The sequence below is a fragment of the Mustela lutreola genome, chromosome X (assembly GCF_030435805.1).
Source record: "Mustela lutreola isolate mMusLut2 chromosome X, mMusLut2.pri, whole genome shotgun sequence".
NCBI classification, from domain to species: domain Eukaryota; kingdom Metazoa; phylum Chordata; class Mammalia; order Carnivora; family Mustelidae; genus Mustela; species Mustela lutreola.
Genome location: NC_081308.1, coordinates 123,284,995 through 123,307,242, shown reverse-complemented (window position 1 = coordinate 123,307,242; position 22,248 = coordinate 123,284,995). Strand labels below are relative to the sequence as shown.

At 41.7% G+C, this 22,248-nt stretch overlaps 1 protein-coding gene and 1 long non-coding RNA gene across 4 annotated transcripts in view; both read left to right on the top strand.

Moving 5' to 3' along the window:
- Nucleotides 1-3,273, top strand: part of LOC131821623 (uncharacterized) — a 212,148-nt gene extending 208,875 nt beyond the window's left edge. The window contains exon 4 of the long non-coding RNA XR_009349952.1: nt 2,976-3,273. This is a non-coding gene — a long non-coding RNA (uncharacterized LOC131821623). The remainder of the gene's footprint in view (nt 1-2,975) is intronic.
- A 5,317-nt stretch (nt 3,274-8,590) lies between these two features.
- On the top strand, nt 8,591-21,171 carry SLITRK4 (SLIT and NTRK like family member 4). 3 transcript variants are annotated; one of them, XM_059157846.1, is made up of 2 exons: nt 8,591-8,942; nt 13,280-21,171. In XM_059157846.1, the coding sequence occupies exon 2, from the start codon at nt 13,330-13,332 to the stop codon at nt 15,844-15,846; it is 2,517 nt and encodes an 838-aa protein (XP_059013829.1). In that variant the 5' UTR covers nt 8,591-8,942; nt 13,280-13,329; the 3' UTR covers nt 15,847-21,171. The 3 variants fall into 3 exon arrangements, with proteins under 3 accessions (XP_059013829.1, XP_059013828.1, XP_059013830.1); XM_059157845.1 differs by lacking the exon at nt 8,591-8,942 and adding an exon at nt 9,515-9,747; XM_059157847.1 differs by lacking the exon at nt 8,591-8,942 and adding an exon at nt 10,904-11,005.
- The last annotated feature ends 1,077 nt before the right edge of the window (nt 21,172-22,248 follow it).

Here is a 22,248-nt window from a genome sequence, read left to right as displayed (position 1 = left end):
TTCCCTTGAGATTTGTTTATTGGTGGTGGACTGGCAAATGCACAAATTAAATACCACGGAAAAAAGAGAATCAGAGCAAACCAAACGAAAAAAAAAAAAAAAAGGTGTAAAGTCTCTTGACATCCATAAACAACAATTAGAAGTCATCACGTCAGATTGCAATAGGAGTCCGAAGGCTAACCACCTCTAAGAAGTAAATTTACAGTCTGTTTTGATGTACTAAAACAGTCAAAAAATATAAAGGAACCCACTTCTCAGTCCTGGAAAAACAATTTTAGTAAGAATCTTCTCTTTCTTGAAATATTTTTTTCAAATGACCCATTTAAATGTTGTGGCAATTTGTGTATATTGGTTTAAAAAAAAAAAGTAGCAGTGTGGAACCAAACATGCTTATATTTAAGATATTATTGATTAATAGCTCTTATTTCCTGAGAAGAGGTTGGGGTTTTTTTTTGTTGTTGTTGTTTCATAATCAGTATGTAAGGTTGCGCTCAGTTCCACTTGAGAAGCTAAACAACATGAGCTTCTTGTAGCTTTCACAGTTTGGACATCAAATTTGTAAAGATTCTTAATTGTGTTGGTGTCTTCTTTCATTTTGTTTCTTTTGGTTATCTTGGTTGTTCAAATTTCTGGCCCTTCTACATGATTTAATTTCTTATTTTATAGAACATTTCCTGTTAATGTCCTCTCCAAATATGTCTGGCACACCGTAAATTCTGACTCTATATTCTGGAGGAATACCAAAGTTTTGGACTATGTCATCTCCAGAAGGACATACAAATTGTTGACCTTGCCATTTGATGGAAGGCAATGTTCTGATTTTCTTAATTCCCTTGAATATGTGCCATTGAAGCCTGCCACAACTGCCTTTGACTATAGGATTTCACAGTGGTAATGAAAGTGAGAAATTTGGTGAAGTTCAAAAATGAGCATTCGGTGGTTCAAGGGCACTTCCATTTGATACATTATAGAATATTATTTATTACAACATGGTATCATCTGCTTTATCACTAAAGGAAGAGATCTCGGAGGACAGAGGCAGTGCCTTTCACCTTGGGACTCAGAGCCTTGATGTGGAATAGGTATTCAATAAAGATATAAAATGAACTGAATGTTCTGGTTGAGTAGATTATCTGCAGGGTATCTTAACTCAACTTCCAATGTTCTTGAATTCATCGAGTTCTTGGAATCTGAAAGGAAAGGTGTTTTTTTTTTTTTTTTTTCTATTCCTAAAAGAGTGAAGTATGTTCATTTATTTTCAGTATACATTTTGACTCTTTCAATGTGAAGCCACCAAACCAACAGTTGGGATGGGGATGAGAAGAGGAAGTGGTACTGGTGTGTTTTAAGTTTGGAGAGTTTATGTCTATGTGGCCTAAGAGGCAATGTAGCTCTCTAGGAACTCGGAGGATTAAGCTTGCCTTTTTCCAGAAAAGTTCTGAGAACAAATGTTTTACAATCAGTAGGAAAGAAGGGAAAACGCATGCTTAAAAAGAAAGTAATTACTTGAAGTGGGTAATGATTTGAATTATGTGTAATTTATATATCATATGCATGGCCAAGTTAGTTTCTCCTTCATCCTTTCTTCCCCTCTAGGCCAATCTGTTCTTGCCACTAGTCTTAATAAATGATAAAAGCAGAATCTCTAATGAATTGGCGATATCTTACATAATAATATTTAATAATGAGCCAGAAGAGAGAGCAAAAAATATTTACCTTTTGAGCTAAAATCCACTTAATCACCAGTTCTTTCTAGTCCTTCATTACTATGAAATTAATATATGAAATTATTTCCTTATAGTTTCCAGTATGTTTACCAAATTCAACTTCTTTTGTTGCAAGACATACCACCATTTAGCAATTTCTCTTCTATAAAATCCCACAACTTTTTGCAAATACTAACAAAATAGACGCTTTTGTCAATAGATTTCATTTCAAGTTGAAATGTTAGTGCTTAGAGACATTCAACCTATGTCACAGGTCTTTGGGTTTGCAAAACATCACTGGCCAACTGTCCAGCACAGGTCTGACCATTCACCAAATTTTAAACTGAAGAATGGCATTTCCTACCCTTTTGACCAGACACCATCTTTAAGTACATGGAGGGGTAACAGTGGAAGATGAGGAAGACAACTGATCCCAAGTGCATTGCCCCACCACAGGCACACCCTGCCACTTGTCTTACAGGACAGACTCTCAAGGAGAAGTAAGAGTGGCTATCAGTGAGGCTCTTCTCCCTTCAAGGTTCAGGAAACTCACATCTCTTGAAACAGGCAGAGAAATGAGAGGAGTCATCATTATATGGTCCATTTGTAAATTTTTTTCTCATTGCCCTGAGTACTTGGATCCTATAGTTTTGGTTTTCTGGATATTCTTTCATCCATAAAGATAATAAAAATGAAATTTTATTGAATAGCTTCAGCTATAAGAAGTACAAGGCCCAACAACTTTTACTCTGTGAAAAATAGTTTGGTTAGAGGTCATACCTTGAACAGTTTTTTACATCAGAATATTTTTGCTATGGGGAAATACAAACAGAATCCAGATAGTCTAAGTTAGAGTTCAACATTTCCAACAGTGAGTATTCTACAAAAAGCCAATTAACAGCAACTCAGACACATGCCTGTAGTCATCCTATCTGTCTGAACAGTTATTGGATGATTGAGCCTCTGATGATGATCTTAGATATAATTGTATCACATCTTGTCAATTCTGACTTTCTTTTCTCTAAAATGACACATGCTATGCTCATGACAAAATCATCTTATGGACAGAAGAATGCTAGTTCTTTATGTCATTAAGTTTCTAAAAATACATGTTTTCTAGGGAGAAAATGATAAAATTAGTACCCCTAAGTCACTTGAACTTGTTTTGCACACATGGTAAAAATAATGCTACAAATCAAAACTATATACACTGTGCCTCCTTTTCCCCATTTTTTGTCTCCTTCTCTGTTTTCCCAAAAAGATATTCAGTAACAGGATTTAGGAAAACATATTTTTAATATTCCCTGCAAGGCCATGACGAAGACCTTCACTGAAATGATATTTCCTGCTTCTTGTGGCTCTGGAGCACAGAAGATGAGATTCTAGACCGGAAGCAAGACTGGAGGAATTCTCTTAAAAAATAATGATGGGGGCCCCTGGGTGGCTCAGTGGGTTAAAGCCTCTGCCTTCGGCTCAGGTCATGATCCCAGGGTCCTGGGATCGAACCCCCGCATCGGACTCTCTGCTCAGCGCCCCAGTGCCTGCCTCTCTGCCTACTTGTGATTTCTGTCTGTCAAATAAATAAATAAATAAATCTTTAAAAAAAAAAATAATGGTGGTGTTTGTGATGCTCAGCTTTACAGAGGTTGTTGTTGAAGTTAATGGCTAAAAGAACTATTAATTGATGAAAATACAAAAGTAACTAAAAGATACCAAGAAGTGTAAACACCCATGTTTTTATTTTAACATAATGGTTTCTAGGTTTTGAAACAATTAAAAATAAGCAAAACAAGCAAATAATCCCATCACCCTTTTCTCTCCTTATACTCAGGTAGAGTATATCGTCCTTATATTCAGGTAGAAAATGCATATACAATTAGCATTCTTTGTTTTTTGTGTATCTAGGAATTTTTTTCTACTTATGAATAGAAGCAAATAATAACTCTGTGCCAGAAAGACACCATTCTAGGTGTTTTGTAAACTTATCTTGGTTACTCCTCATAAAACTCAGGGAGATTAAGTTTGTCATACCCATTTTACAGAGGAGACAATGAATGCTGAGAAAAGTTAACTGCCCTAAATCATAGAACTATTAAATAGTCAAGCAAGAATTTCACCCCAAGTCCATCTGGTTCCAAATTTTGTGTATCCTTTAAAATCCTCATATGTCTCATTTTATGTTTTGCTCACATTTACAAACCAGTAAAGATTGCAGAACGCCCATAATAAATTCTCTAGGTGGCTCACTGGAGCATGTACCCTCAGGGAACTCCCCATCGCTGACTGTTCAAGCTTTGAGTGTCCATCTGATGGAAATTTCAGCTTTGACTGGGAGTGGTTAAACCATAAGAATTTTAATGTCCCTTTAAACCCTGGAACTCTATGATTAACAACAATGCTGTACACATACAGCAGATACAGTAGGCATTCTCTGTGATGCCATTTTCTTCTATACTGTGATCCCTTGACATGAGACTGGGGACAGTTTTTCTCATGAAGACCTTATGTGGGTAGACATCACTCAGTTTGAGTCAGATCAGAGAGATAGAAGCTCCCATTCGGAACTGAAAAAGAAGGTAGTCAATCACAGATACATGACACTGGTTCACACAGATGTTCTGCTTTCCTCTGACTCACCCTAAGAGCTTCAGAATGAGATAAATTTTATTTTTGATACAGTAATTGGGATACAGAAAATCGATTTTGAAGGAAAGTTTTAAATTTAAATTTCTTTCTCTTTTTAAGATTTTATTTACTTATTTGACAGAGAGAGAGATCACAAAGTAGGCAGAGAGGCAGGCGGGGTCAGGGGAGAGCAGGCTCCCTGCCGAGCAGAGAGCCCCATACGAGGCTTGATCCCAGGGTCCTGGGATCATGACCTGAACCGAAGGCAGAGGCTTTAACCCCCTGAGCCACCCAGGCGCCCCCCTCATAGGGATTTTTAACCCACTGAGCCACCCAGGCAAAATCATACTTTTATAAAAAGCATTGGTCAAAGAGACCCTCAATATTTTTGCAAAATTAAGAAAAAATAAAAAACCTGCTTTGCTGGCTGGGAATAGTACTCTGGTTCCCTAGATAGAATAGAGCATGGTAAAAATGGAAGGATTCTCATCAACTTTCTGTCTTACTGACAAAGCTTTGGTTGGTGTTTTGGAACTTGTACAGCCCATGGGAGTAATTCTCACCATAGATTGTTTGGCTATTAACTTCCTATTTTTTATTTCACGATCTTTATTATCTTTGAGTTGTCTGAGGGCAGTGGAGCTTGTTTCCGGGCTCTTTGGCAGTGAGTGAGAAAGATGATATTTTTTTCAAGTTAGAGAATGCTCAGAAAGGAAATGGGTAAACAGAACACACGTTATTATATCAGCATCTGTGGCTTAGAAAAATGTTATTCTAGACAATATAGGTGGGATGAGTGAGCTGTATGAACGAGTACTCATTAGGAGCCAAAATTACAAAGATCCTTTGAAACTAGATATTCTTCTTTACTAATCACAGAGAAATAATTTGTGGAAAATCAGCCAATGCCTGGAGTACTCAGATTGCAATACATTAATAGCTGACAATTTATATTCTGCAGGGCAAGTACCCTGGAAAAAAATGGAAGGTCCCTTGGGATGGTATGGGTTAGATTATAGTCTGAAAGACACCCTTCAGCTCCTGATTTCCACGAAATTTGCAACTAGTACAAGATTTCTCAAAGTTACGTGATTAAAACAAAAAAGGCTTCGATAGTCAAATAAGATTGGGAGACATTACATGCTATATCATCTCCCCTTGTAAGTGAGAATTCATTTTTAATATCATTGAGTTTGCTGAGAAATCCCAAAGTTTAAAAAACTGTCCAGCTTTATGGAAGCAAGGGTCTTCTAAACTTATTTGATCTTAGAAATGTCTCTTTCCAGAAGATATGTTAACATCCTCAGAATTTCCTTCTATTCCAATTCGAGAGATGCCAGATTTGTAATTTCTTTAAATGCCACAGTATAAATAGATTTTCAAAATTAAGATACACTGAAAGATCTGTGTGTGATACCTGGTTACCAAAATTAAGGCTAATTTGATTTTAAACAGTAACAAGACAGAGGGTGCCCCGCTGGCTCAGTTGGTGGAGCACGTGACTCCTGATCTCAATCTCAGGGTCCTGAGTTCGAGCCCCACACCAGGTGTAGAGATTACTTAAGAAAGTAATAATGATGATAATAATGATAATAATAATAATAAAATCCAGCAGCAAGACAAGGCAGGATAAATGAGGAATATGAGAAGGCAAGACCACCGACAAGGGCCAAGTTTTGTTGGTGTTTTGCTCCCTTGTGCAGTCAAATGCTCTTCCACTGAGCTATACCCCCTTTTGCTCCCTTGTGAATGGTAGCATTTGATCCACTAAAACTGCCTTTGGAATGAAGGATATCCAGGAGCTTCGTGAAATTCCTGTGCAGTTGTTTATTTGCCCTGAAAGTGGGAGACACAGCAAATCGGTGTAGTCCTATGGTTCCAGTTGTAGAAGAACAGAGGCTGTTGCAAATCTGTCTCATGATATTTGCATTCATATATTTTAGGAAGAACATCAGCTTTGTGTTTCTTTCCATTGCCACAAACAGTGCTGGAGTTTTCTTAACACTTTTATTTACTTATATATTTACTTCCCTTCTTTAAGCTAGCAATTTCCTTTAGTTTACTATTGTTCTACATGGACATCACATGTCATTCTAGGAGCCAGAAAAGAGACTGCAGGACTAAAGGATTGGGTTTTTAAATATGAAAGCAAAAGAAGCAGAAGGCATGGAAGCTGTTACTTCTATGCTATTTTTAGGAGTATCCATTTTATCATTTTTAAACAGCAAAATATTTTACATGAAAGCATTCATTTTAAAGACTTGGATATTAATCACCAATAAGTTTTTAGCACTACTATTAATCGTAGTTTATTGATGTTCTAGCTGTACTTGTTTTCAGACTTCTGTCTCCATACCCATATGAAAAAGAACATTTCACAGTTATTACAGTCAAATTACAGTCAACTCTCAGAACAGTTTCTAAAGTTGAATAAAGGTAGGCATTTAAATCATCTGATATTTACTGTCCAAATCTGGCCTTTTCAGCTATCACAGTACTTGGAATGTGCATTATATTTTCAGGTAAAATTTTTTTTGCTCACCCTATTGAATCTTGTTAACATTTATAGTAAAGGACAAACAATTCCTCTCTCCTGATCAAATATATTGTAGCTTCCTGTATCCTTTGCATTTAGAATAAATGCCAACTTGTTTTGGTATCCATTCCCACTTTCAAATTGCATTATACAATATAATGCAAATGTGAGTTCTTAATTAGCAGGATCTGTTTTGTTCAAAGGTACAAAAGTAGAGGGGCTTTTCACCATACTGCAGCTGTGACCTATGGAGGAAACAAATTTCACCCTACTAAAAGTTGCTGCACTTGTGCCTATGTTGTTATGGATGGATTCTTTAGTGTTTCTTTAAGTCATGCTATTTCGTAACGGATTTCACATGGAATACAGCAAAATTTACCATTGCTGCCCACTCAATTTCTGCCTCTAGGTTTTTAAAAGAGAAGAAGATGAAATTTTTAAGGACAGTAAAGAGTGGGGGTAGAGAAAAGATTCTTTATGAAAGATGCAATTTATTTACCAAGGTCATAAGAAAATACGCCTATATACACATATCTATTTAAATATTCATTTATATATTGTACATGCATCTCTATATACATGCTGTGCCCAGCAAACATTTGCATGAATGTAACCTGAAGGCAGCCTCATGAAATGACAAAAATGAAAAAAATTGAACTTATATATAAATAGATACCACAGATAATATACAAGATAGGACACTCTCCACAAATAATGTAATCAATCCTTTGCTCATCGGGTTTTTTTTGCCTAGATTTGAGGCCTTTAAACACCAACCAATTATGGTAAATGTTTAACTGTAGGAGTTCAGGCAGACAGCCAAATTTTGGTTTCAAAGCTATTGCTAGTTTTAGTTTAAAGAGTTTTTCATTTTTAAGTAAAAGCATTTCGGGGGTACTGAGTATACCCTATCAGTGGCTAGAGCCACTGGAATTTGCATAAGTGGATTAGGCAGAACATAGGTCCTGAAGCGGTGGGCCCTGCAGTATTACCTGAAATGTGCAAAAGAAGGGGCTAGGAAAATACTCACCATTTCTAACTTAGCTCTATTTACCTAAAGCCAGTTATCCCCACAGACACAAAGTAAAGAGAGAGAGTTGTTTTTCTTAGCCAAGCACCTACACAAACAGCAAGGTTCGGGGGAGGGGAGTAAAGAGACCATTTAGCCCTTCCCCATTAGGAAAGCCAGGTATTGGAAACACAGACAGGACAGCCAAAGTCCCCCGCCCCACAGGTACATTTGCTTTCTTGCCAAACCTATTAACTAAATTCCCAGACTGCACGAAATTCGTTTGAACATTAGCCTTTCCCCGGGATATTCCTACTCTCTCGTAGGAGCACTAGCAAATGGGTAGAAGAAAAGGGCCTAGACAATTCACACGCTGGATTTGCAGCCTCTGGGTATTGGAGGTTGTATTGCTAAAGCCTCTTTGGTATAGACAGGAGAGCGAGGGGGCTACCGATGTGACTTTTCTTAGTCGCTTCCGTCCTCTCTTTTCTGATTCCCCAAGGTATCCCTTAGGTCTCTTCCCTCCCAGCCCCAAAGCTCCAAACCTTGTCCCCCTTCCCTAAAGCCTCTCATTCACCACTACCCTCCCCGGTCACCACCAAAGCCCGGAGAAGTGGAACGCACACAATGCCTCCCTTATAGGGCTCGAGCTGGGAACTGGGCATGCTCAGTAGCCAAAGCAGATTTTTTTTTTTTTCTTCTTTTGGTCGCAAGTGCGGCATCTCTCCCAGTCCCACACCTCTCTTTCCTCTATCTCTATCCCTCGCTCCCCACCCCCAGCTCTTTAAACGTCCTGCTTAACCCGCTCCTCACCAAAGGCACGCAGAGTTCTAAGGTGCGGAGAATTAACCCGTCTCCTCCTAAACCCACTAAATAAGTCTCACTCTGAGCTAAAGCTTCACACTTGCCTTAAAGCCCCCAGCCCCTCATGCGCACACAGGTAGGGAGAGTGAGGATACTACTGGATCCCAGGAAACTGGTCCCAAGAAGGCTCCATCCAGGATCGCCCGCTGCCGAAGAAGTATCCCCGGAGCCCTCTGATCTGCGGGGTGACAACTAGCCGAAGGTACTGTACCCGCTATACAAAGCCCAAGTGCGATTGTTGCCTTTGAATGTCATTGTTGTTGACTCACCCCCCTCGGTCCTGGAATTATTGAATCCCGCGGAGATTCGACGACCCTATCTGCCTCCCTTGGCCCCCCTCCCCCACCTCCGACGTTTCTTTGGCTTTGCCGGGGTTCTTGGTTGCTCTCTCAAAGGAACGCCCCGGGTGTGTGTGTGTGTGTGTGTGTGCGCGTGCCTTCGTTCTTAGGGGACTGAAGGAGGAGAAAGGAGTCGAGTGTGCGTGGATGTGGTGAGGAGGATGGAGGTTGGCGCTTTAGCGTTTGGAGACTGGGGTCTCTAGGCGTGAGGAAAGGGGTCGCTCCTCCCTAGGGGGTGTTTTAGGCATAAAGAGGGGGCGGATGCCTGGGGGAAAGTGCGCTTTCTTGGCGTGTGGGCAGAAGAGGAATCAAGTGGAGGTGTCTGGATGGGGGACAGGGGGCCTCAGCAATGTGCGGGGGTCGAGGTTCCTGAGTTTCGGGAGGGAGGCTGCTTGTGTGCGGGGTGGAGGGGGGGGGGCGGGGGCGGGGATTCAGCGCGTGTATGTAAAGGTGCAGCCCGTGTGCGAGGGGCTGGGTGCGCGCGCGGTGTCTGGCCGGGTGCGCGCGCGCGCGCCGCTGCCCGCCTGCTTGCCTGCGAGGACTGCTTGGTGGGTTTGACGGGCGAGCCGGCGCGGCGCACCTCGGTCCCGGATCACGCAGAGACCATCGTGGAAACTGCAGAGCGGATCCCGGCGCGGCGGGCCCTGCGAGAGCTGCTGGGCTCCGGAGGTGGGTGAATTTCCAGCGGGGCTGCGCGAGCTGCACCGACACTCGCTGCCTCTTCCCCGCTTGGTTCGGCAGCACCAGTGTGTGTGTGTGTGTGTGTGTGTGTGTGTGTGTGTGTGTGTGTCTGTGCGCGCGCGCGTGAAAGGGGGGCAGGTAGATTATTATTTTTAGTTTGGGTCGTGTTGGTTTGGGGCCGGCCGAGTGGCCAAAGCGACTATAGTGGCTACCCCGCCACCACCCTGCGTGCCTACCCACGGCGCGGTCGCAAGTCCCCGAGGACCAAAAGAATCCGGTGTCCTTAACATCGCTGCCTCCGCAGCCGGGGTGGCGAGGAAAGTGTCCTGGTCTAGGGCGGCTCGGGCTGTCGGGGCCGCTGCTGCGCTGGCTTTGTTTTCTGCGCCCCACTCGCAAGCACTCTAGGCGGACGTGGATCCGGGGCTCAGGGCAGTGGCCCCCGAGCCGGTGGGAGATCGCTGGCACCAGCAACACGGGGAACGCGAGAGAAGCCGGTGGCTAACTCTAAAAGCCCCGCAGAGCCGGGCAAGTGTTGGCAGCGCGACTTTGCAAGATGCCCAAATGTTGAGCTGATTTCTGGCTTGGTGAGAGCAGCACTCTGTGGCTGGCCAGTGGGGGCGGGGGTCGGCTGGGAGGGCGTAGGGGGGTGCCTGGACCGCCGCTCTCGGCCACCGAGCCACCGGCTCACTCTGTCCGTGACAAGCGGGCCAGAGACGTCCCAGTGGCCCTCGGCCTCGTGGCCTGAGCAGGCTGTCTTTGACCCCTCAGCCACCGCACGCCCGGGTCTAGAGAGGCCGAAGGAAACTTCAATAGCTGCCCCTTGTGGGACGGGAGCGCGCGGAGAGATGTGTGCGCAGCGGAGCTGAGGGCCCCCGCGACATCCCGAGCGGTCCCCGCCTCTGCCGCCCGACCCACGAGGCCGCCGCTTGGGCCCGGGACCCGGGAGGGGGGCTGAGCGCCGGTTCCGGGCACCGGGATGCGGCAAAACGTTGCGGTACGCGCCACCGCCGGCAGCCCCTCCGGCCGCGTCGCCGCCGGGCCCGAGGTGGCGCACAGGGGGCGGCAGTGACCGCGTCTCTCGGCGGAGCCCCCCCCCGCCCCCGCCTAGGCGGGCGGGCGGGCGGAGGTTTCTCTTGCCAGCTCCAGGGGAGCCACCTCGGCCCGCCCCCCGCAGGCGTCTGTTGCCCGCAGGCCGGCTCGGGCGCCGAGCGCCAGGAACCGCACTCCGGTGGATGCCCGATACGCGGTAAGCCCAGCGGGGTTTGCGCGGTCCCGGCCAGCTGTGGGTGCCGAGTGGCTCGCAGGGCACAGAGACCCAGAGACGGGGAGGTAGATGGGGAGACGGGCGCTCTCGGCAGACGCGCCGCTCTCGGCCAGCCCGAGAGATGGCTTTTGGTATCCAACTACTACTTTGTGGGTTTTCTTTTTCTTATTTTCCTTTTTTCCCCCCGATTTCAATATGTGCACGTTCAAGTGGTATCCTGTGAATGAGAGGTTTCTTCCGCTTGCATTCAGTGCCCCCTTCCCCTCTTCCTAGCAACCTTCCAGCCCTCCTTCCTCCTCTCCCCACCACTCCATGGTCTCTTGCCCTTTTGGTCCCTCTTCCTTGGAGATCGACTCCCCCTCTCCCTCGCTTGACACTCCAGCTGCCTGCGGCTTTCTCTATTTCACAGGAGATGCATTTGGGAACTTCCTAGCTCGTCCTTGTGGCTTTTTTCCCCCTTGCTATTTAAAGTAGAAATTACGAGGAGGAGGGCAGCTCCTTATGCAATTTCAGATCTGCTGATGATCCTCGTTGTGTTTTTGTACTGAATTCAGGTTATTTCGGTTTTTTGTTTTCTTTACATTTCTTTCTCGTTTGGTTGATTTTTGGCTGGGGGGTAGTAACAAGAAATGATTCAACCGAACCAGAATAGCTACTGGAAACCACATCTATAGGAAGGCAAAATGATCGTGTGAAATTTTGATTTTACAATGAAAGTTGTCTTGGATGAGGTCATACTTAAGAATTTATGACTTCTTTTTGCACTGCCAATCAAACTATCATGGTGAACAGGGGGAATGCATGTCTACATGGCAGCAAGGAGCATCTCGGCCGTGCCAGTGCGGCCGTTATTCTGAACCAAACTACTTGAAATGCAAATCTTTCTGGGTCGTGGCTAAAGGATGGTGTATCTTGCGACATGGTTGGTTTTGCCACTAGCTGATTCCTTGTGGGCAAAATAAACAAAGGAGTTTTTGTGTGACACTTCTTTGTATCATTCCCTCATCATGTGTTCCTGGGTAATTTATTTATTTAATTAATATCTGGTGGTAACCATATTGAAATTGCATTCGAGAAGGAAAAGACTCACATGGCTAAAATCACATCAGTAAAAGGCACAGAGCTTATTTCTCTTTTTAGGCTTTTCCAGGAAACGTTGTATATATTTGTACATGCGTGCACTATTGAAGGAAATGGCTACAATGGGTTAATTTGCTAAGCATTAAACTCCACTAGGTGATTTGTGATTTGTTTATAGACAGAGACATGGGGTGGTGATATTGGGAGGAGATGTTTGGGAAGTGATGATTTTAGGACAAACATTTGCTGTACTAAATGTATCTGGTGCTGCAGATAAAACCACTCGAGGACTGTAGTGTGTGGATTCCCCTTCCTCAGCAGCGCTAGTCTGTGGTCACAGTGAAGGAGATGAGCATCTGAGCCAAGAGTCAGACGTCAGACGTGGGTTCAAAACGGCATGTGAGGGAAAAGACGTGGGCCAAGTAGACAGGAGACCCGGTTCTTGGGGGGTGGGAAAGCTGTCTGGACAAATGCTAGGCAACTCAAGATTTCAGGCTTCAGGTTTCTCTCCTGCTTTCAGGGACCCAGAGACAAAAGCCCCGCACCCCCACCCCGGGCCCATTTGGGAGATGACTGTCAGGAAATTAGGTACTGTGTATTTACTTTAAATTAAAACTTGGCCATTTCCTAATCAGTTATTTTTCTAGACCATCACTGGGTCATCTGTGTTTTTTAAGGCAGACGTGCAGGAGTGAACTCGTTTGTGGCAGCGTGCTTACCTGTGGGCTGAAGCTCAGGCAGGACTCCTCCCTCGGCTCCTTCTACCTTGATCTTTCGACTGTCCCCTCCACAGCAACCCAGTCCCTCCCGTTGCCACCCTCCGTTGAATCCAGGGCTCTAACACCTTCTCTCTTCAGCCTCCTGTGGTCTGTGTTCAAGGGTGGAGTTTGATGGCCCACGTAGAGCAAGTATTTTCCGAATGTAAAGGTTTAAGCACAACTAAGCGTTTTTCTCCTGTTGTTTGTTGTGTTTCTGCACAAGTAAAAGGCATATAAACTACAGGCATGGAAATGAAACTGACAGCATTTCCGGTGATCATTTTTCACCTGAGTGAGAATACTTGCAGGAAAATCCAGAGCTAATCATTGCAGCCCCATGTTCACTGTGGTATGATGTAAACGCAAGTACTTTTTCAAGTAATGGTCATTGAAAAAATGTTTTCTTTTTATTTTTTAGATTATTTCTCTTTATTCAGAAGCATAAAGTTGTTTGCTGATTGCAAGAAGATGTTTCTTTGGCTCTTTCTGCTTTTGTCAGCCCTGATTTCTTCGACAAATGCAGATTCTGACATATCAGTGGAAATTTGCAATGTGTGCTCCTGCGTGTCAGTCGAGAACGTGCTCTATGTCAACTGTGAGAAGGTTTCGGTCTACAGACCAAATCAGCTGAAGCCACCTTGGTCTAATTTCTATCACCTCAATTTCCAAAACAATTTTTTAAATATCCTCTATCCAAACACATTCTTGAATTTTTCACACGCAGTATCCCTGCAGCTGGGAAATAATAAACTGCAGAACATTGAGGGAGGAGCCTTTCTTGGGCTCAGTGCATTAAAGCAGTTGCACTTGAACAACAATGAATTAAAGATTCTCCGAGCTGACACTTTCCTTGGCATAGAGAACTTGGAGTATCTCCAGGCTGACTACAATTTAATCAAGTATATTGAACGAGGAGCCTTCAATAAGCTCCACAAACTGAAAGTTCTCATTCTTAATGACAATCTGATTTCATTCCTTCCTGATAATATTTTCCGATTCGCATCTTTGACCCATCTGGATATACGGGGGAACAGAATCCAGAAGCTCCCCTATATCGGAGTTCTGGAGCACATAGGCCGTGTCGTTGAACTGCAACTGGAAGATAACCCCTGGAACTGTAGCTGTGATTTGTTGCCTTTGAAAGCGTGGCTGGAGAACATGCCATATAACATTTACATAGGAGAGGCTATCTGTGAAACTCCCAGCGACTTATACGGAAGGCTTCTGAAAGAAACCAACAAACAAGAATTATGCCCCATGGGCACAGGCAGTGATTTTGATGTGCGAATCCTGCCTCCATCTCAGCTGGAGAATGGCTACACCACTCCCAACGGTCACACGACCCAAACATCCTTACACAGATTAGTGACCAAACCGCCGAAAACAACCAATCCGTCCAAGATCTCCGGAATCGTAGCGGGCAAGTCCCTCTCCAACCGCAATCTCAGCCAGATTGTGTCCTACCAAACGAGGGTGCCCCCTCTGACACCTTGCCCAGCACCTTGCTTTTGCAAAACACATCCTTCGGATTTGGGACTGAGCGTCAACTGCCAAGAGAAGAATATACAGTCCATGTCTGAACTGGTCCCGAAACCCTTAAATGCCAAGAAGTTGCATGTCAATGGCAACAGCATCAAAGACGTGGACGTCGCGGACTTCGCCGAGTTTGAAGGACTGGATTTGCTCCATTTAGGCAGCAATCAGATTACGGCGATCAAGGGAGACGTATTCCACAATCTCACTAATTTACGCAGGCTGTATCTCAACGGCAATCAGATTGAAAGACTCTATCCTGAGATATTTTCCGGCCTTCATAACCTGCAGTATCTGTATTTGGAATACAACTTGATCAAGGAGATCCTGGCGGGCACCTTTGACTCGATGCCAAATTTGCAGTTGCTCTACTTAAACAACAATCTCCTGAAGAGCCTGCCCGTTTACATTTTCTCGGGAGCACCCCTCGCTAGACTGAACCTGAGGAACAACAAGTTCATGTACTTACCCGTCAGCGGGGTCCTCGATCAGCTGCAGTCTCTCACACAGATCGACTTGGAGGGCAACCCCTGGGACTGCACTTGTGACTTGGTGGCATTAAAGCTGTGGCTCGAGAAGTTGAATGACGGCATTGTCGTGAAGGAACTGAAATGCGAGACTCCGGTTCAGTTTGCCAACATCGAGCTGAAGTCCCTCAAGAATGAAATCTTGTGTCCCAAACTCTTAAACAAGCCATCGGCGCCGTTTACGAGCCCTGCACCTGCCATAACGTTCACCACCCCGCTGGGTCCCATTCGAAGCCCTCCCGGTGGCCCGGTGCCTCTGTCTATTCTCATCCTCAGCATCCTCGTGGTCCTCATCTTAACTGTCTTCGTTGCTTTTTGTCTTCTTGTTTTTGTGCTGCGGCGAAACAAGAAGCCCACGGTCAAGCACGAGGGCCTGGGGAATCCCGAGTGCGGCTCCATGCAGCTGCAGCTGAGGAAGCATGACCACAAGACCAATAAAAAAGACGGGCTGAGCACGGAAGCCTTCATTCCACAAACCATCGAGCAGATGAGCAAGAGCCACACCTGCGGTTTGAAAGAGTCAGAAACCGGCTTCATGTTTTCAGATCCTCCAGGACAGAAAGTCGTCATGAGAAATGTCGCCGACAAGGAGAAAGATTTACTACACGTGGATGGCAGGAAGAGACTGAGCACAATCGATGAGCTGGACGAACTATTCCCGAGCAGGGATTCCAACGTGTTTATTCAGAATTTTCTGGAAAGCAAAAAGGAGTACAATAGCATAGGTGTCAGTGGCTTTGAGATCCGCTATCCAGAAAAACAACAAGACAAAAAAAACAAGAAGTCCCTGATAGGCGGCAACCACAGTAAGATCGTCGTGGAGCAGCGGAAAAGCAGCGAGTACTTTGAACTGAAGGCCAAACTCCAGAGTTCCCCTGACTACCTACAGGTCCTTGAGGAGCAGACAGCTTTGAACAAGATCTAGGTCATGCAATCTCACTTCATACAGAGGACATTTATTTAATGATGAAAGTGCCTTTTGTTGACTTCTAACTCCAAATACTATATTATCAATAGGCATAGAGGCAGGTGTTTCTGAGGCTGTCTCATTAACTGTAGCTGCAAAGATGTGTCCGGTAGAAGAGAGTTTCCTTAATAGATTTTACTACATAAAACCTATACTGTGGAGTCCTGTGGGGATACTGCAAACTCTATTGCCAAAGGGATGCTTTATATACAGAATACGCTGAATTTAACCTCAAGAGGCAAATCTGTTTTGTACCCCGATGCAAAACCTCCGTCTCTTTGTGCTTTGTAAAGCAAACTCGAGAAAACTGGTACCAGTGTTTGTACCTCAGCTGGGTCCTTCATCTTGCACGTAGATCAAGTCGGTGGAACTGGAATCAATCCTTTTGATTTGTGGCATTGTAACAACTCTGTGTAAAGATTATCTGAAAAGTTAAAAAAAAAAAAAAAAAAGCATGCAAAGAGAGAACATTCGATAGTATTTGTAAATCGGTAAACTTTATGGCCTGCATCTTGAAACCGCTGGATTTATAATGTTAAAATTGTGCAAATATTTGTTTAAAATATACCATGCATTACGTAACTATAAAATAAATTTGAACACTTTAAGCATTACCTGTCTATACATAAAACCTAAAAGAGAAAAGTCAACGTGAGTTACATAGCGTTTGTGGTGATCTGAAGAAATACACGATGTTTATCAGAATTACACAAGGCTCAAATTAAACTGACATTAGAGTTTGTTCTCAGTTACGTGAAATACCCACAATCCTTAAAGGTTGTCCAAAATTAGCGAAGTGCTTACCGTGTGAGCGCACCCAAAGCTATTTTTGTAACATAATTCATATTTATGAAGTACTTTGTATACTAAATAGGAAAATATGTACTCCTTAATATGTATTTAATATGCCTGACTTGTTTTCCTGATCACAGGGAATTTATCAATAGGTATACATTTAGACAGGAAAAAAAAATATACCAAACTGAAACTGAAGCTTCTGTGTACAGAAATATTCTGGACATTGTGATCAGGTATAATTTAAAAACGAAACAAGGAAAAAAAAAACCACAAAAACACAAAAATACAAAAAAAAGATAAAAACCAGTTCTGTGCTATTCTTGAGAACTTAGCATATTATCTTCAGATTTGTTACCAACCGTGCATTTTAAAATAGGTTCCTTAGTTTTATAGTATCGTGTCTGGGGCAGTTGTTATTTGCCATCAGTTGTCTTGCTTTTCAGGATTCTATGAGCTTAATTCAAATAGTTTTCACTACAACTATTTAAAACAATTAATGAGTAAGGTTAATAGTTATATCTCGTATGCATCAGTATCCTGTTCTGTCATCATTCCAGCTACTATCAGATAATCCAGTAGAGCAGTGAACATCTCGGCTCCCAAAGCCACACTGTAAAATGCTTTCATTGGTCTCAGATGAGTTCACTGTGTTTGCTTGTGCTGTTAACTTCTAAGTCAAAATTGGTCAAAGGAAGGACTTGATAATGGGAAACATTGGAAGATTTTTAGGAGCTCCCAGTTAGCAAAGCGACATCCTAGAACACATTACCTTCTTGGCCTGCCCACTTATGTATGTTTCTTTGTGCTCCATTTCTGATAATCACTGTATTAATCAGTGAGTTAACCAAGAAGGTAAACATAGACATTCTTCATGAACTTCAAGTGGCAGATGTTTTGGCGCAGCTTCCAAAATGATATTATGGCTAAAGTTGTAACGTAGTCCCTTTATTAAGTACTAATTTCAGGGCTTTATAGGTTTGTTCCAGGATGAAAAAGAAATAACTTGGCATTCTTAGACGGTGTGCATGTATGTGTGTGTGTGTGTGTGCCTCTGTGTGTGTGTGTGTGTGTGTGTGTATTTGGGTGTATATGAAGTATACAAATATTTGTTTAAAATATACCATATAGGTAATTTGGAGATTTTTTTTTTAAATAGCAGAAAAAATTGTCTCCATATGTATGTGCTGGTGCTCTTAAAACTTTAATGTGTAATTTTAATTTTCATGACAATGTCTGTGAAAACTTTATATGAATATTAAAAAATATACAAATAAATACTTGCTTTCTGATCTTGAAAGAAAAGACACAAAGACGTGTGCCCAACAGCGTATTTTCATCTACAGTTTCCTAAGGACTTTTAATATGCCATTACCATGCCTCCATGCGTCCATGGATTAAAGGGCTCCTAATGCATACTGACAGGATAAAGACGCAAAGGCTTCAAAGAAAGTGTTTTAGTTTATCCTGTCAATAAAGTATGGATTGAGGAATCTTAAGTAGACACTTAGGGGAGGAACCGGAAAGCTCTATCCATGATCTGGGGATAATAGGCCATTGGGATGATGCCTTTTATTCAGTGTGGTGATGCTTTGAAGATGTTTCAAGAGTACCTGCCACCATCTCAAACTTGCTGTAGCATATTGGCTATCTCATCCCCTTCTGCCAAAAGGTATAAATGTTCAACTTTTTTAAAAAAGGAATTTCAATGTGTGTGGTTATTTGGAGGTTTTAACTGTAAGTGAACAACAGTAACAAATCCTTGGTTAAGGCTGATCTATTTTCCTTAACTGAAGTCATTGTGCCTACATGATACAGTGTATACTGTTTTGCACCTGTCTCTCATTAGTTCTCCTTGTACATTTTATGGTGATGTAGTTAGACCTAAGTTTTGCATTGAGTACAAGAGCAGTTAAGATACTGTATCTACACTTTGTTGGCTTCAATGATAACCTTGATGTTAGTTTAACCCCTTGAGGAGTGATCTACATGTCAGTGCAGCATCTTTGGTGGAATTTGATTCAAATCTAGAAAATCCAAGAAGTGCTCACTTCTAATGTGGTCTGACACATCATGGGCTTCTTGGCATTGTATCATGTGCTTGGACTCTGTTAGAATGGTTGCAAAGAAGATTAGAGTGTATGAAATTAGTGAAGGGGTTGAGATAATATATTATGTCTGTGTAATATAAATCAAGTTTTAAATTATTTTTTTATGAAATCAATAAAAATGGTTCAATTCTTTCAAAGTAAATCTTTGTGTAATTTTATGAGAAAGCAGCTATTAAAATACAGTGATTCAAGTCTATAAGGCAATTTATATTCTATATTTAGTTTTCCCTTCTGAAAATGAACTGAATAAATATATTAATTAGAAAATCATTTAAGACCAGCTTTCTTTTGTTGCTTTTTGGAAGCATTTTTTTTTCTTTAAGCCATAAGGATGCATAAATTATACAGGGCATGGCCTCATGAGTAACGTCAGCAGGTATCGCAGAAATAACAGAACACATCTAGAAATGTATGGCAGTAATAGTAATCTATAATATCTTTTGCATGATTTGTACATTGACATTGTATGAAATGAGCACAGTGAGTTTTTTTTTTTTTTGTTATTGTTGTCGCATCCAAAGAGCTGGGGAGAAAATATATTAAGAATGTATTTATAATTACTATTTTGAAATAAAGTAAAGAAAACACATTGTATTGTTTTTACCCTGATTTGATTATTAGTATTTGAAGTTAATTTATAAGATAAAAATCCAGTCATGCTATAAAAGTTAGTGTAAATCACAGAAAGAAACTGTTTTAATGACTTTTGTTTGCTTTTAATAACATCAAGGTCTTAGCATTTATTAAATGCCATTTTTATGAAAGTATTAATAAAATCGTTTGCTACAATGGTATTTCTGAAGCCACAGTTTGTTAAATGTATTTATCTTTCCATTATCTTTCAGAGGAAATAAAGCAGTAACCAAATTGATATTTTCACCTAGATTTGAGGGTAAGATACAGAGCTTTAGAATACTGTTTGTATTAAACGTAATTGCTAAATCTCTGTTAAGAGATGCTTTCTTTTCCGACATCTTTGCCATCCGTGTTCCTTTCCACTGGCAAACCATTCCCATTAATCAGTTGGGATCTGACTAAGATTTGCTTATCTGCTAAGATTTGCTTATTGCAGATAAGCAAATATTAATATTCCATCTTAACTATCTATTTAAAGGCTTCTGCATGTTTCCTTATGGGAAGAGATGTAGAGAGAGGGAAACAGAGGGAAAATAGAAATGAAGAGTGTCGTGGTCTTAGGTTTATACCTAGCAAGACTGAAGAAGTGAGCAGTATATTCTGTTTCCCTCTCTCTACATCTCTTCCCAAGTTCTTCGTGAGTACTGAGAAGAGGGCTTTGGGCCCCGGCCACTCAGTTATGTAGACAAGTGGTACCAAATGAAGCCTTGGCTTCAGTTCCAGTGCTCATTCAATTAGTCACTATGGTCAGATGGGCTGAACTAAAATATCCTGTTTGTGGCTTCACTTACTGGGAATAACTAGCAACAAAGATCAAGTTCACCTGATAATTGTTAGCCCTCAGTTTTGGATTTGCTAGTTATCTGTCCGTTGTTAAATTAAAAGCAAACAGGAGGTTAAATGAATTTTAAATAACTTATTTTGGACAAAATTGCCCTTAATCTAATTTTGAATTTTGTTTCATGTTCGTTTCCACTGGTTGATAAGATTGCATTTCAAAAGGGGAAATCCAGGAAGACAAACTGTGTTGTCTATCTTATATGCGCGAGCAGGACTTCTTAAATTTTTTTAGAGATTTCGTTTAACCCGTTGTTCCTATGTCTACAGAGGGAAAACGGAGTGAGGCTGTGAGACAACTGCTTATAATGCTTCGAGCCAAATAATTGCTATTGAGAATAAAAAGATTCAGATTTTTCATCCAATTCTAGTAATTACCAGATCCATGGACTACAGTATCCAGAACCAGGAAAGAATGACTCAGTGCTCCGTCTTAGTTTGCTTTTGTAGACACTGGCTAGATAGAAAGTCTAGTGATTTTATTAATATGTCAGGAATGAGAAATTGCTTGTTTAGCTTAAAAAGCTCATGAATAAGGTCTCCATAGAAATTATATAGGAGTATGTAATGAAAAAGTACAAAACGTCACTTTCAGATTAGCTCTAGGAAGGAAATAATCTTCTAAAGTTTCTGAGCAACACATTTCTCTCAGTTGACACCTTACAGATACTAGGTCATGTCCTGTGTTGCTGGTTACCAACCTGAGGAAGTCATGTTGTGCAATGGTTACTGCTTGTGGAAGTTTTTTCAAAATCACAGTAAGATCAGTTCTCCCGATTACGAACTGCAATGTATATTTTCATTATTGTTTCATGTAAACTGAATCATTGTGGTAAAATTCTGGAGTTGATATTCAGTAATTTTAATGCTGTTTTCACTAATAAAAGTCTTTTCTGATAGGTCATATTTGTAGCCATTTAGTGTGTTTATTAGTGTGAAATCAGTAAAGCTCAGCATCAAGAACAAATACGAATTATTTGGGTTTTGGCCAATGCAATTGTTTTGTTAGTTTCTACAATAGGCCAGGTCTAAAAGAAAAACCAAACAAAAATGGAACAATAAGCCAGATCGACCTACACACACACACACACACACACACACACAGGAGTACACATAAATAGTGAACTATGCACAAAAAGAATTATTTAGTTGATAAAAACACAATGTTTCTGCCTTGACTACCTAGATTTTCCAAATCAAAGTAGGTTCTGGGGCCCCAGTGATAAATATTCACTTTAAATGGAAACCTGACCACTGTGTTCATATATACTAGTAATCAAATCACAACTATTATTTAGAGAACCATGTAGAGACATCTAGATCCAAAATAAAGGTAATGATTTGATTAGACATTATTAGAACACGGAGGTTAAAAAGAAGAACAAGGAGGTTACAAATTATTGACCAAAGAGAGGATAAGGGCAAAGGAGTGTGCAGAGAAAGAAAATGCTTATTTATCAAAAAAAATGCTTATTTATTATTTATCAGAAAGAACTCAGAATCTGATTACTGAACAAGAACTTTGGCAACATACGTCAAATCACAGCCTTCTTCTTATTCCCCCTTTCCACTTCATTTCTTGTAAATAGGTATGAAACCCAGCACATACCAACACAACGCGAGTAATTTGTACGTTTTCAAGGAATTCACTGGTCCATTAAAACAACGGGTTACCTTTTCAGCTCCCGTGGAATTGTTTCCCGGACTGACTGACATCACAAACTGACTGTCAGGGCCTCCTGGTAGAACTCTAGCTGTAAAAAAACAATAGGCAGGATTTGTGCTTAGTAAGAATAGGAAGTGAAACATACGGAGTACATATAATGAATTTGGATAGGGAGCAAAAGAAATCGATACAAACATTTGGGTTCCTAATCCCATGATAAAAAGCTGCTAAGCCTTTTGGTTTGTTTTCAGAAATTGTATTTCAATACAAATTACCAAGTGCACATTTCAAAAGCCATTTCCTGCAAGAACCCCC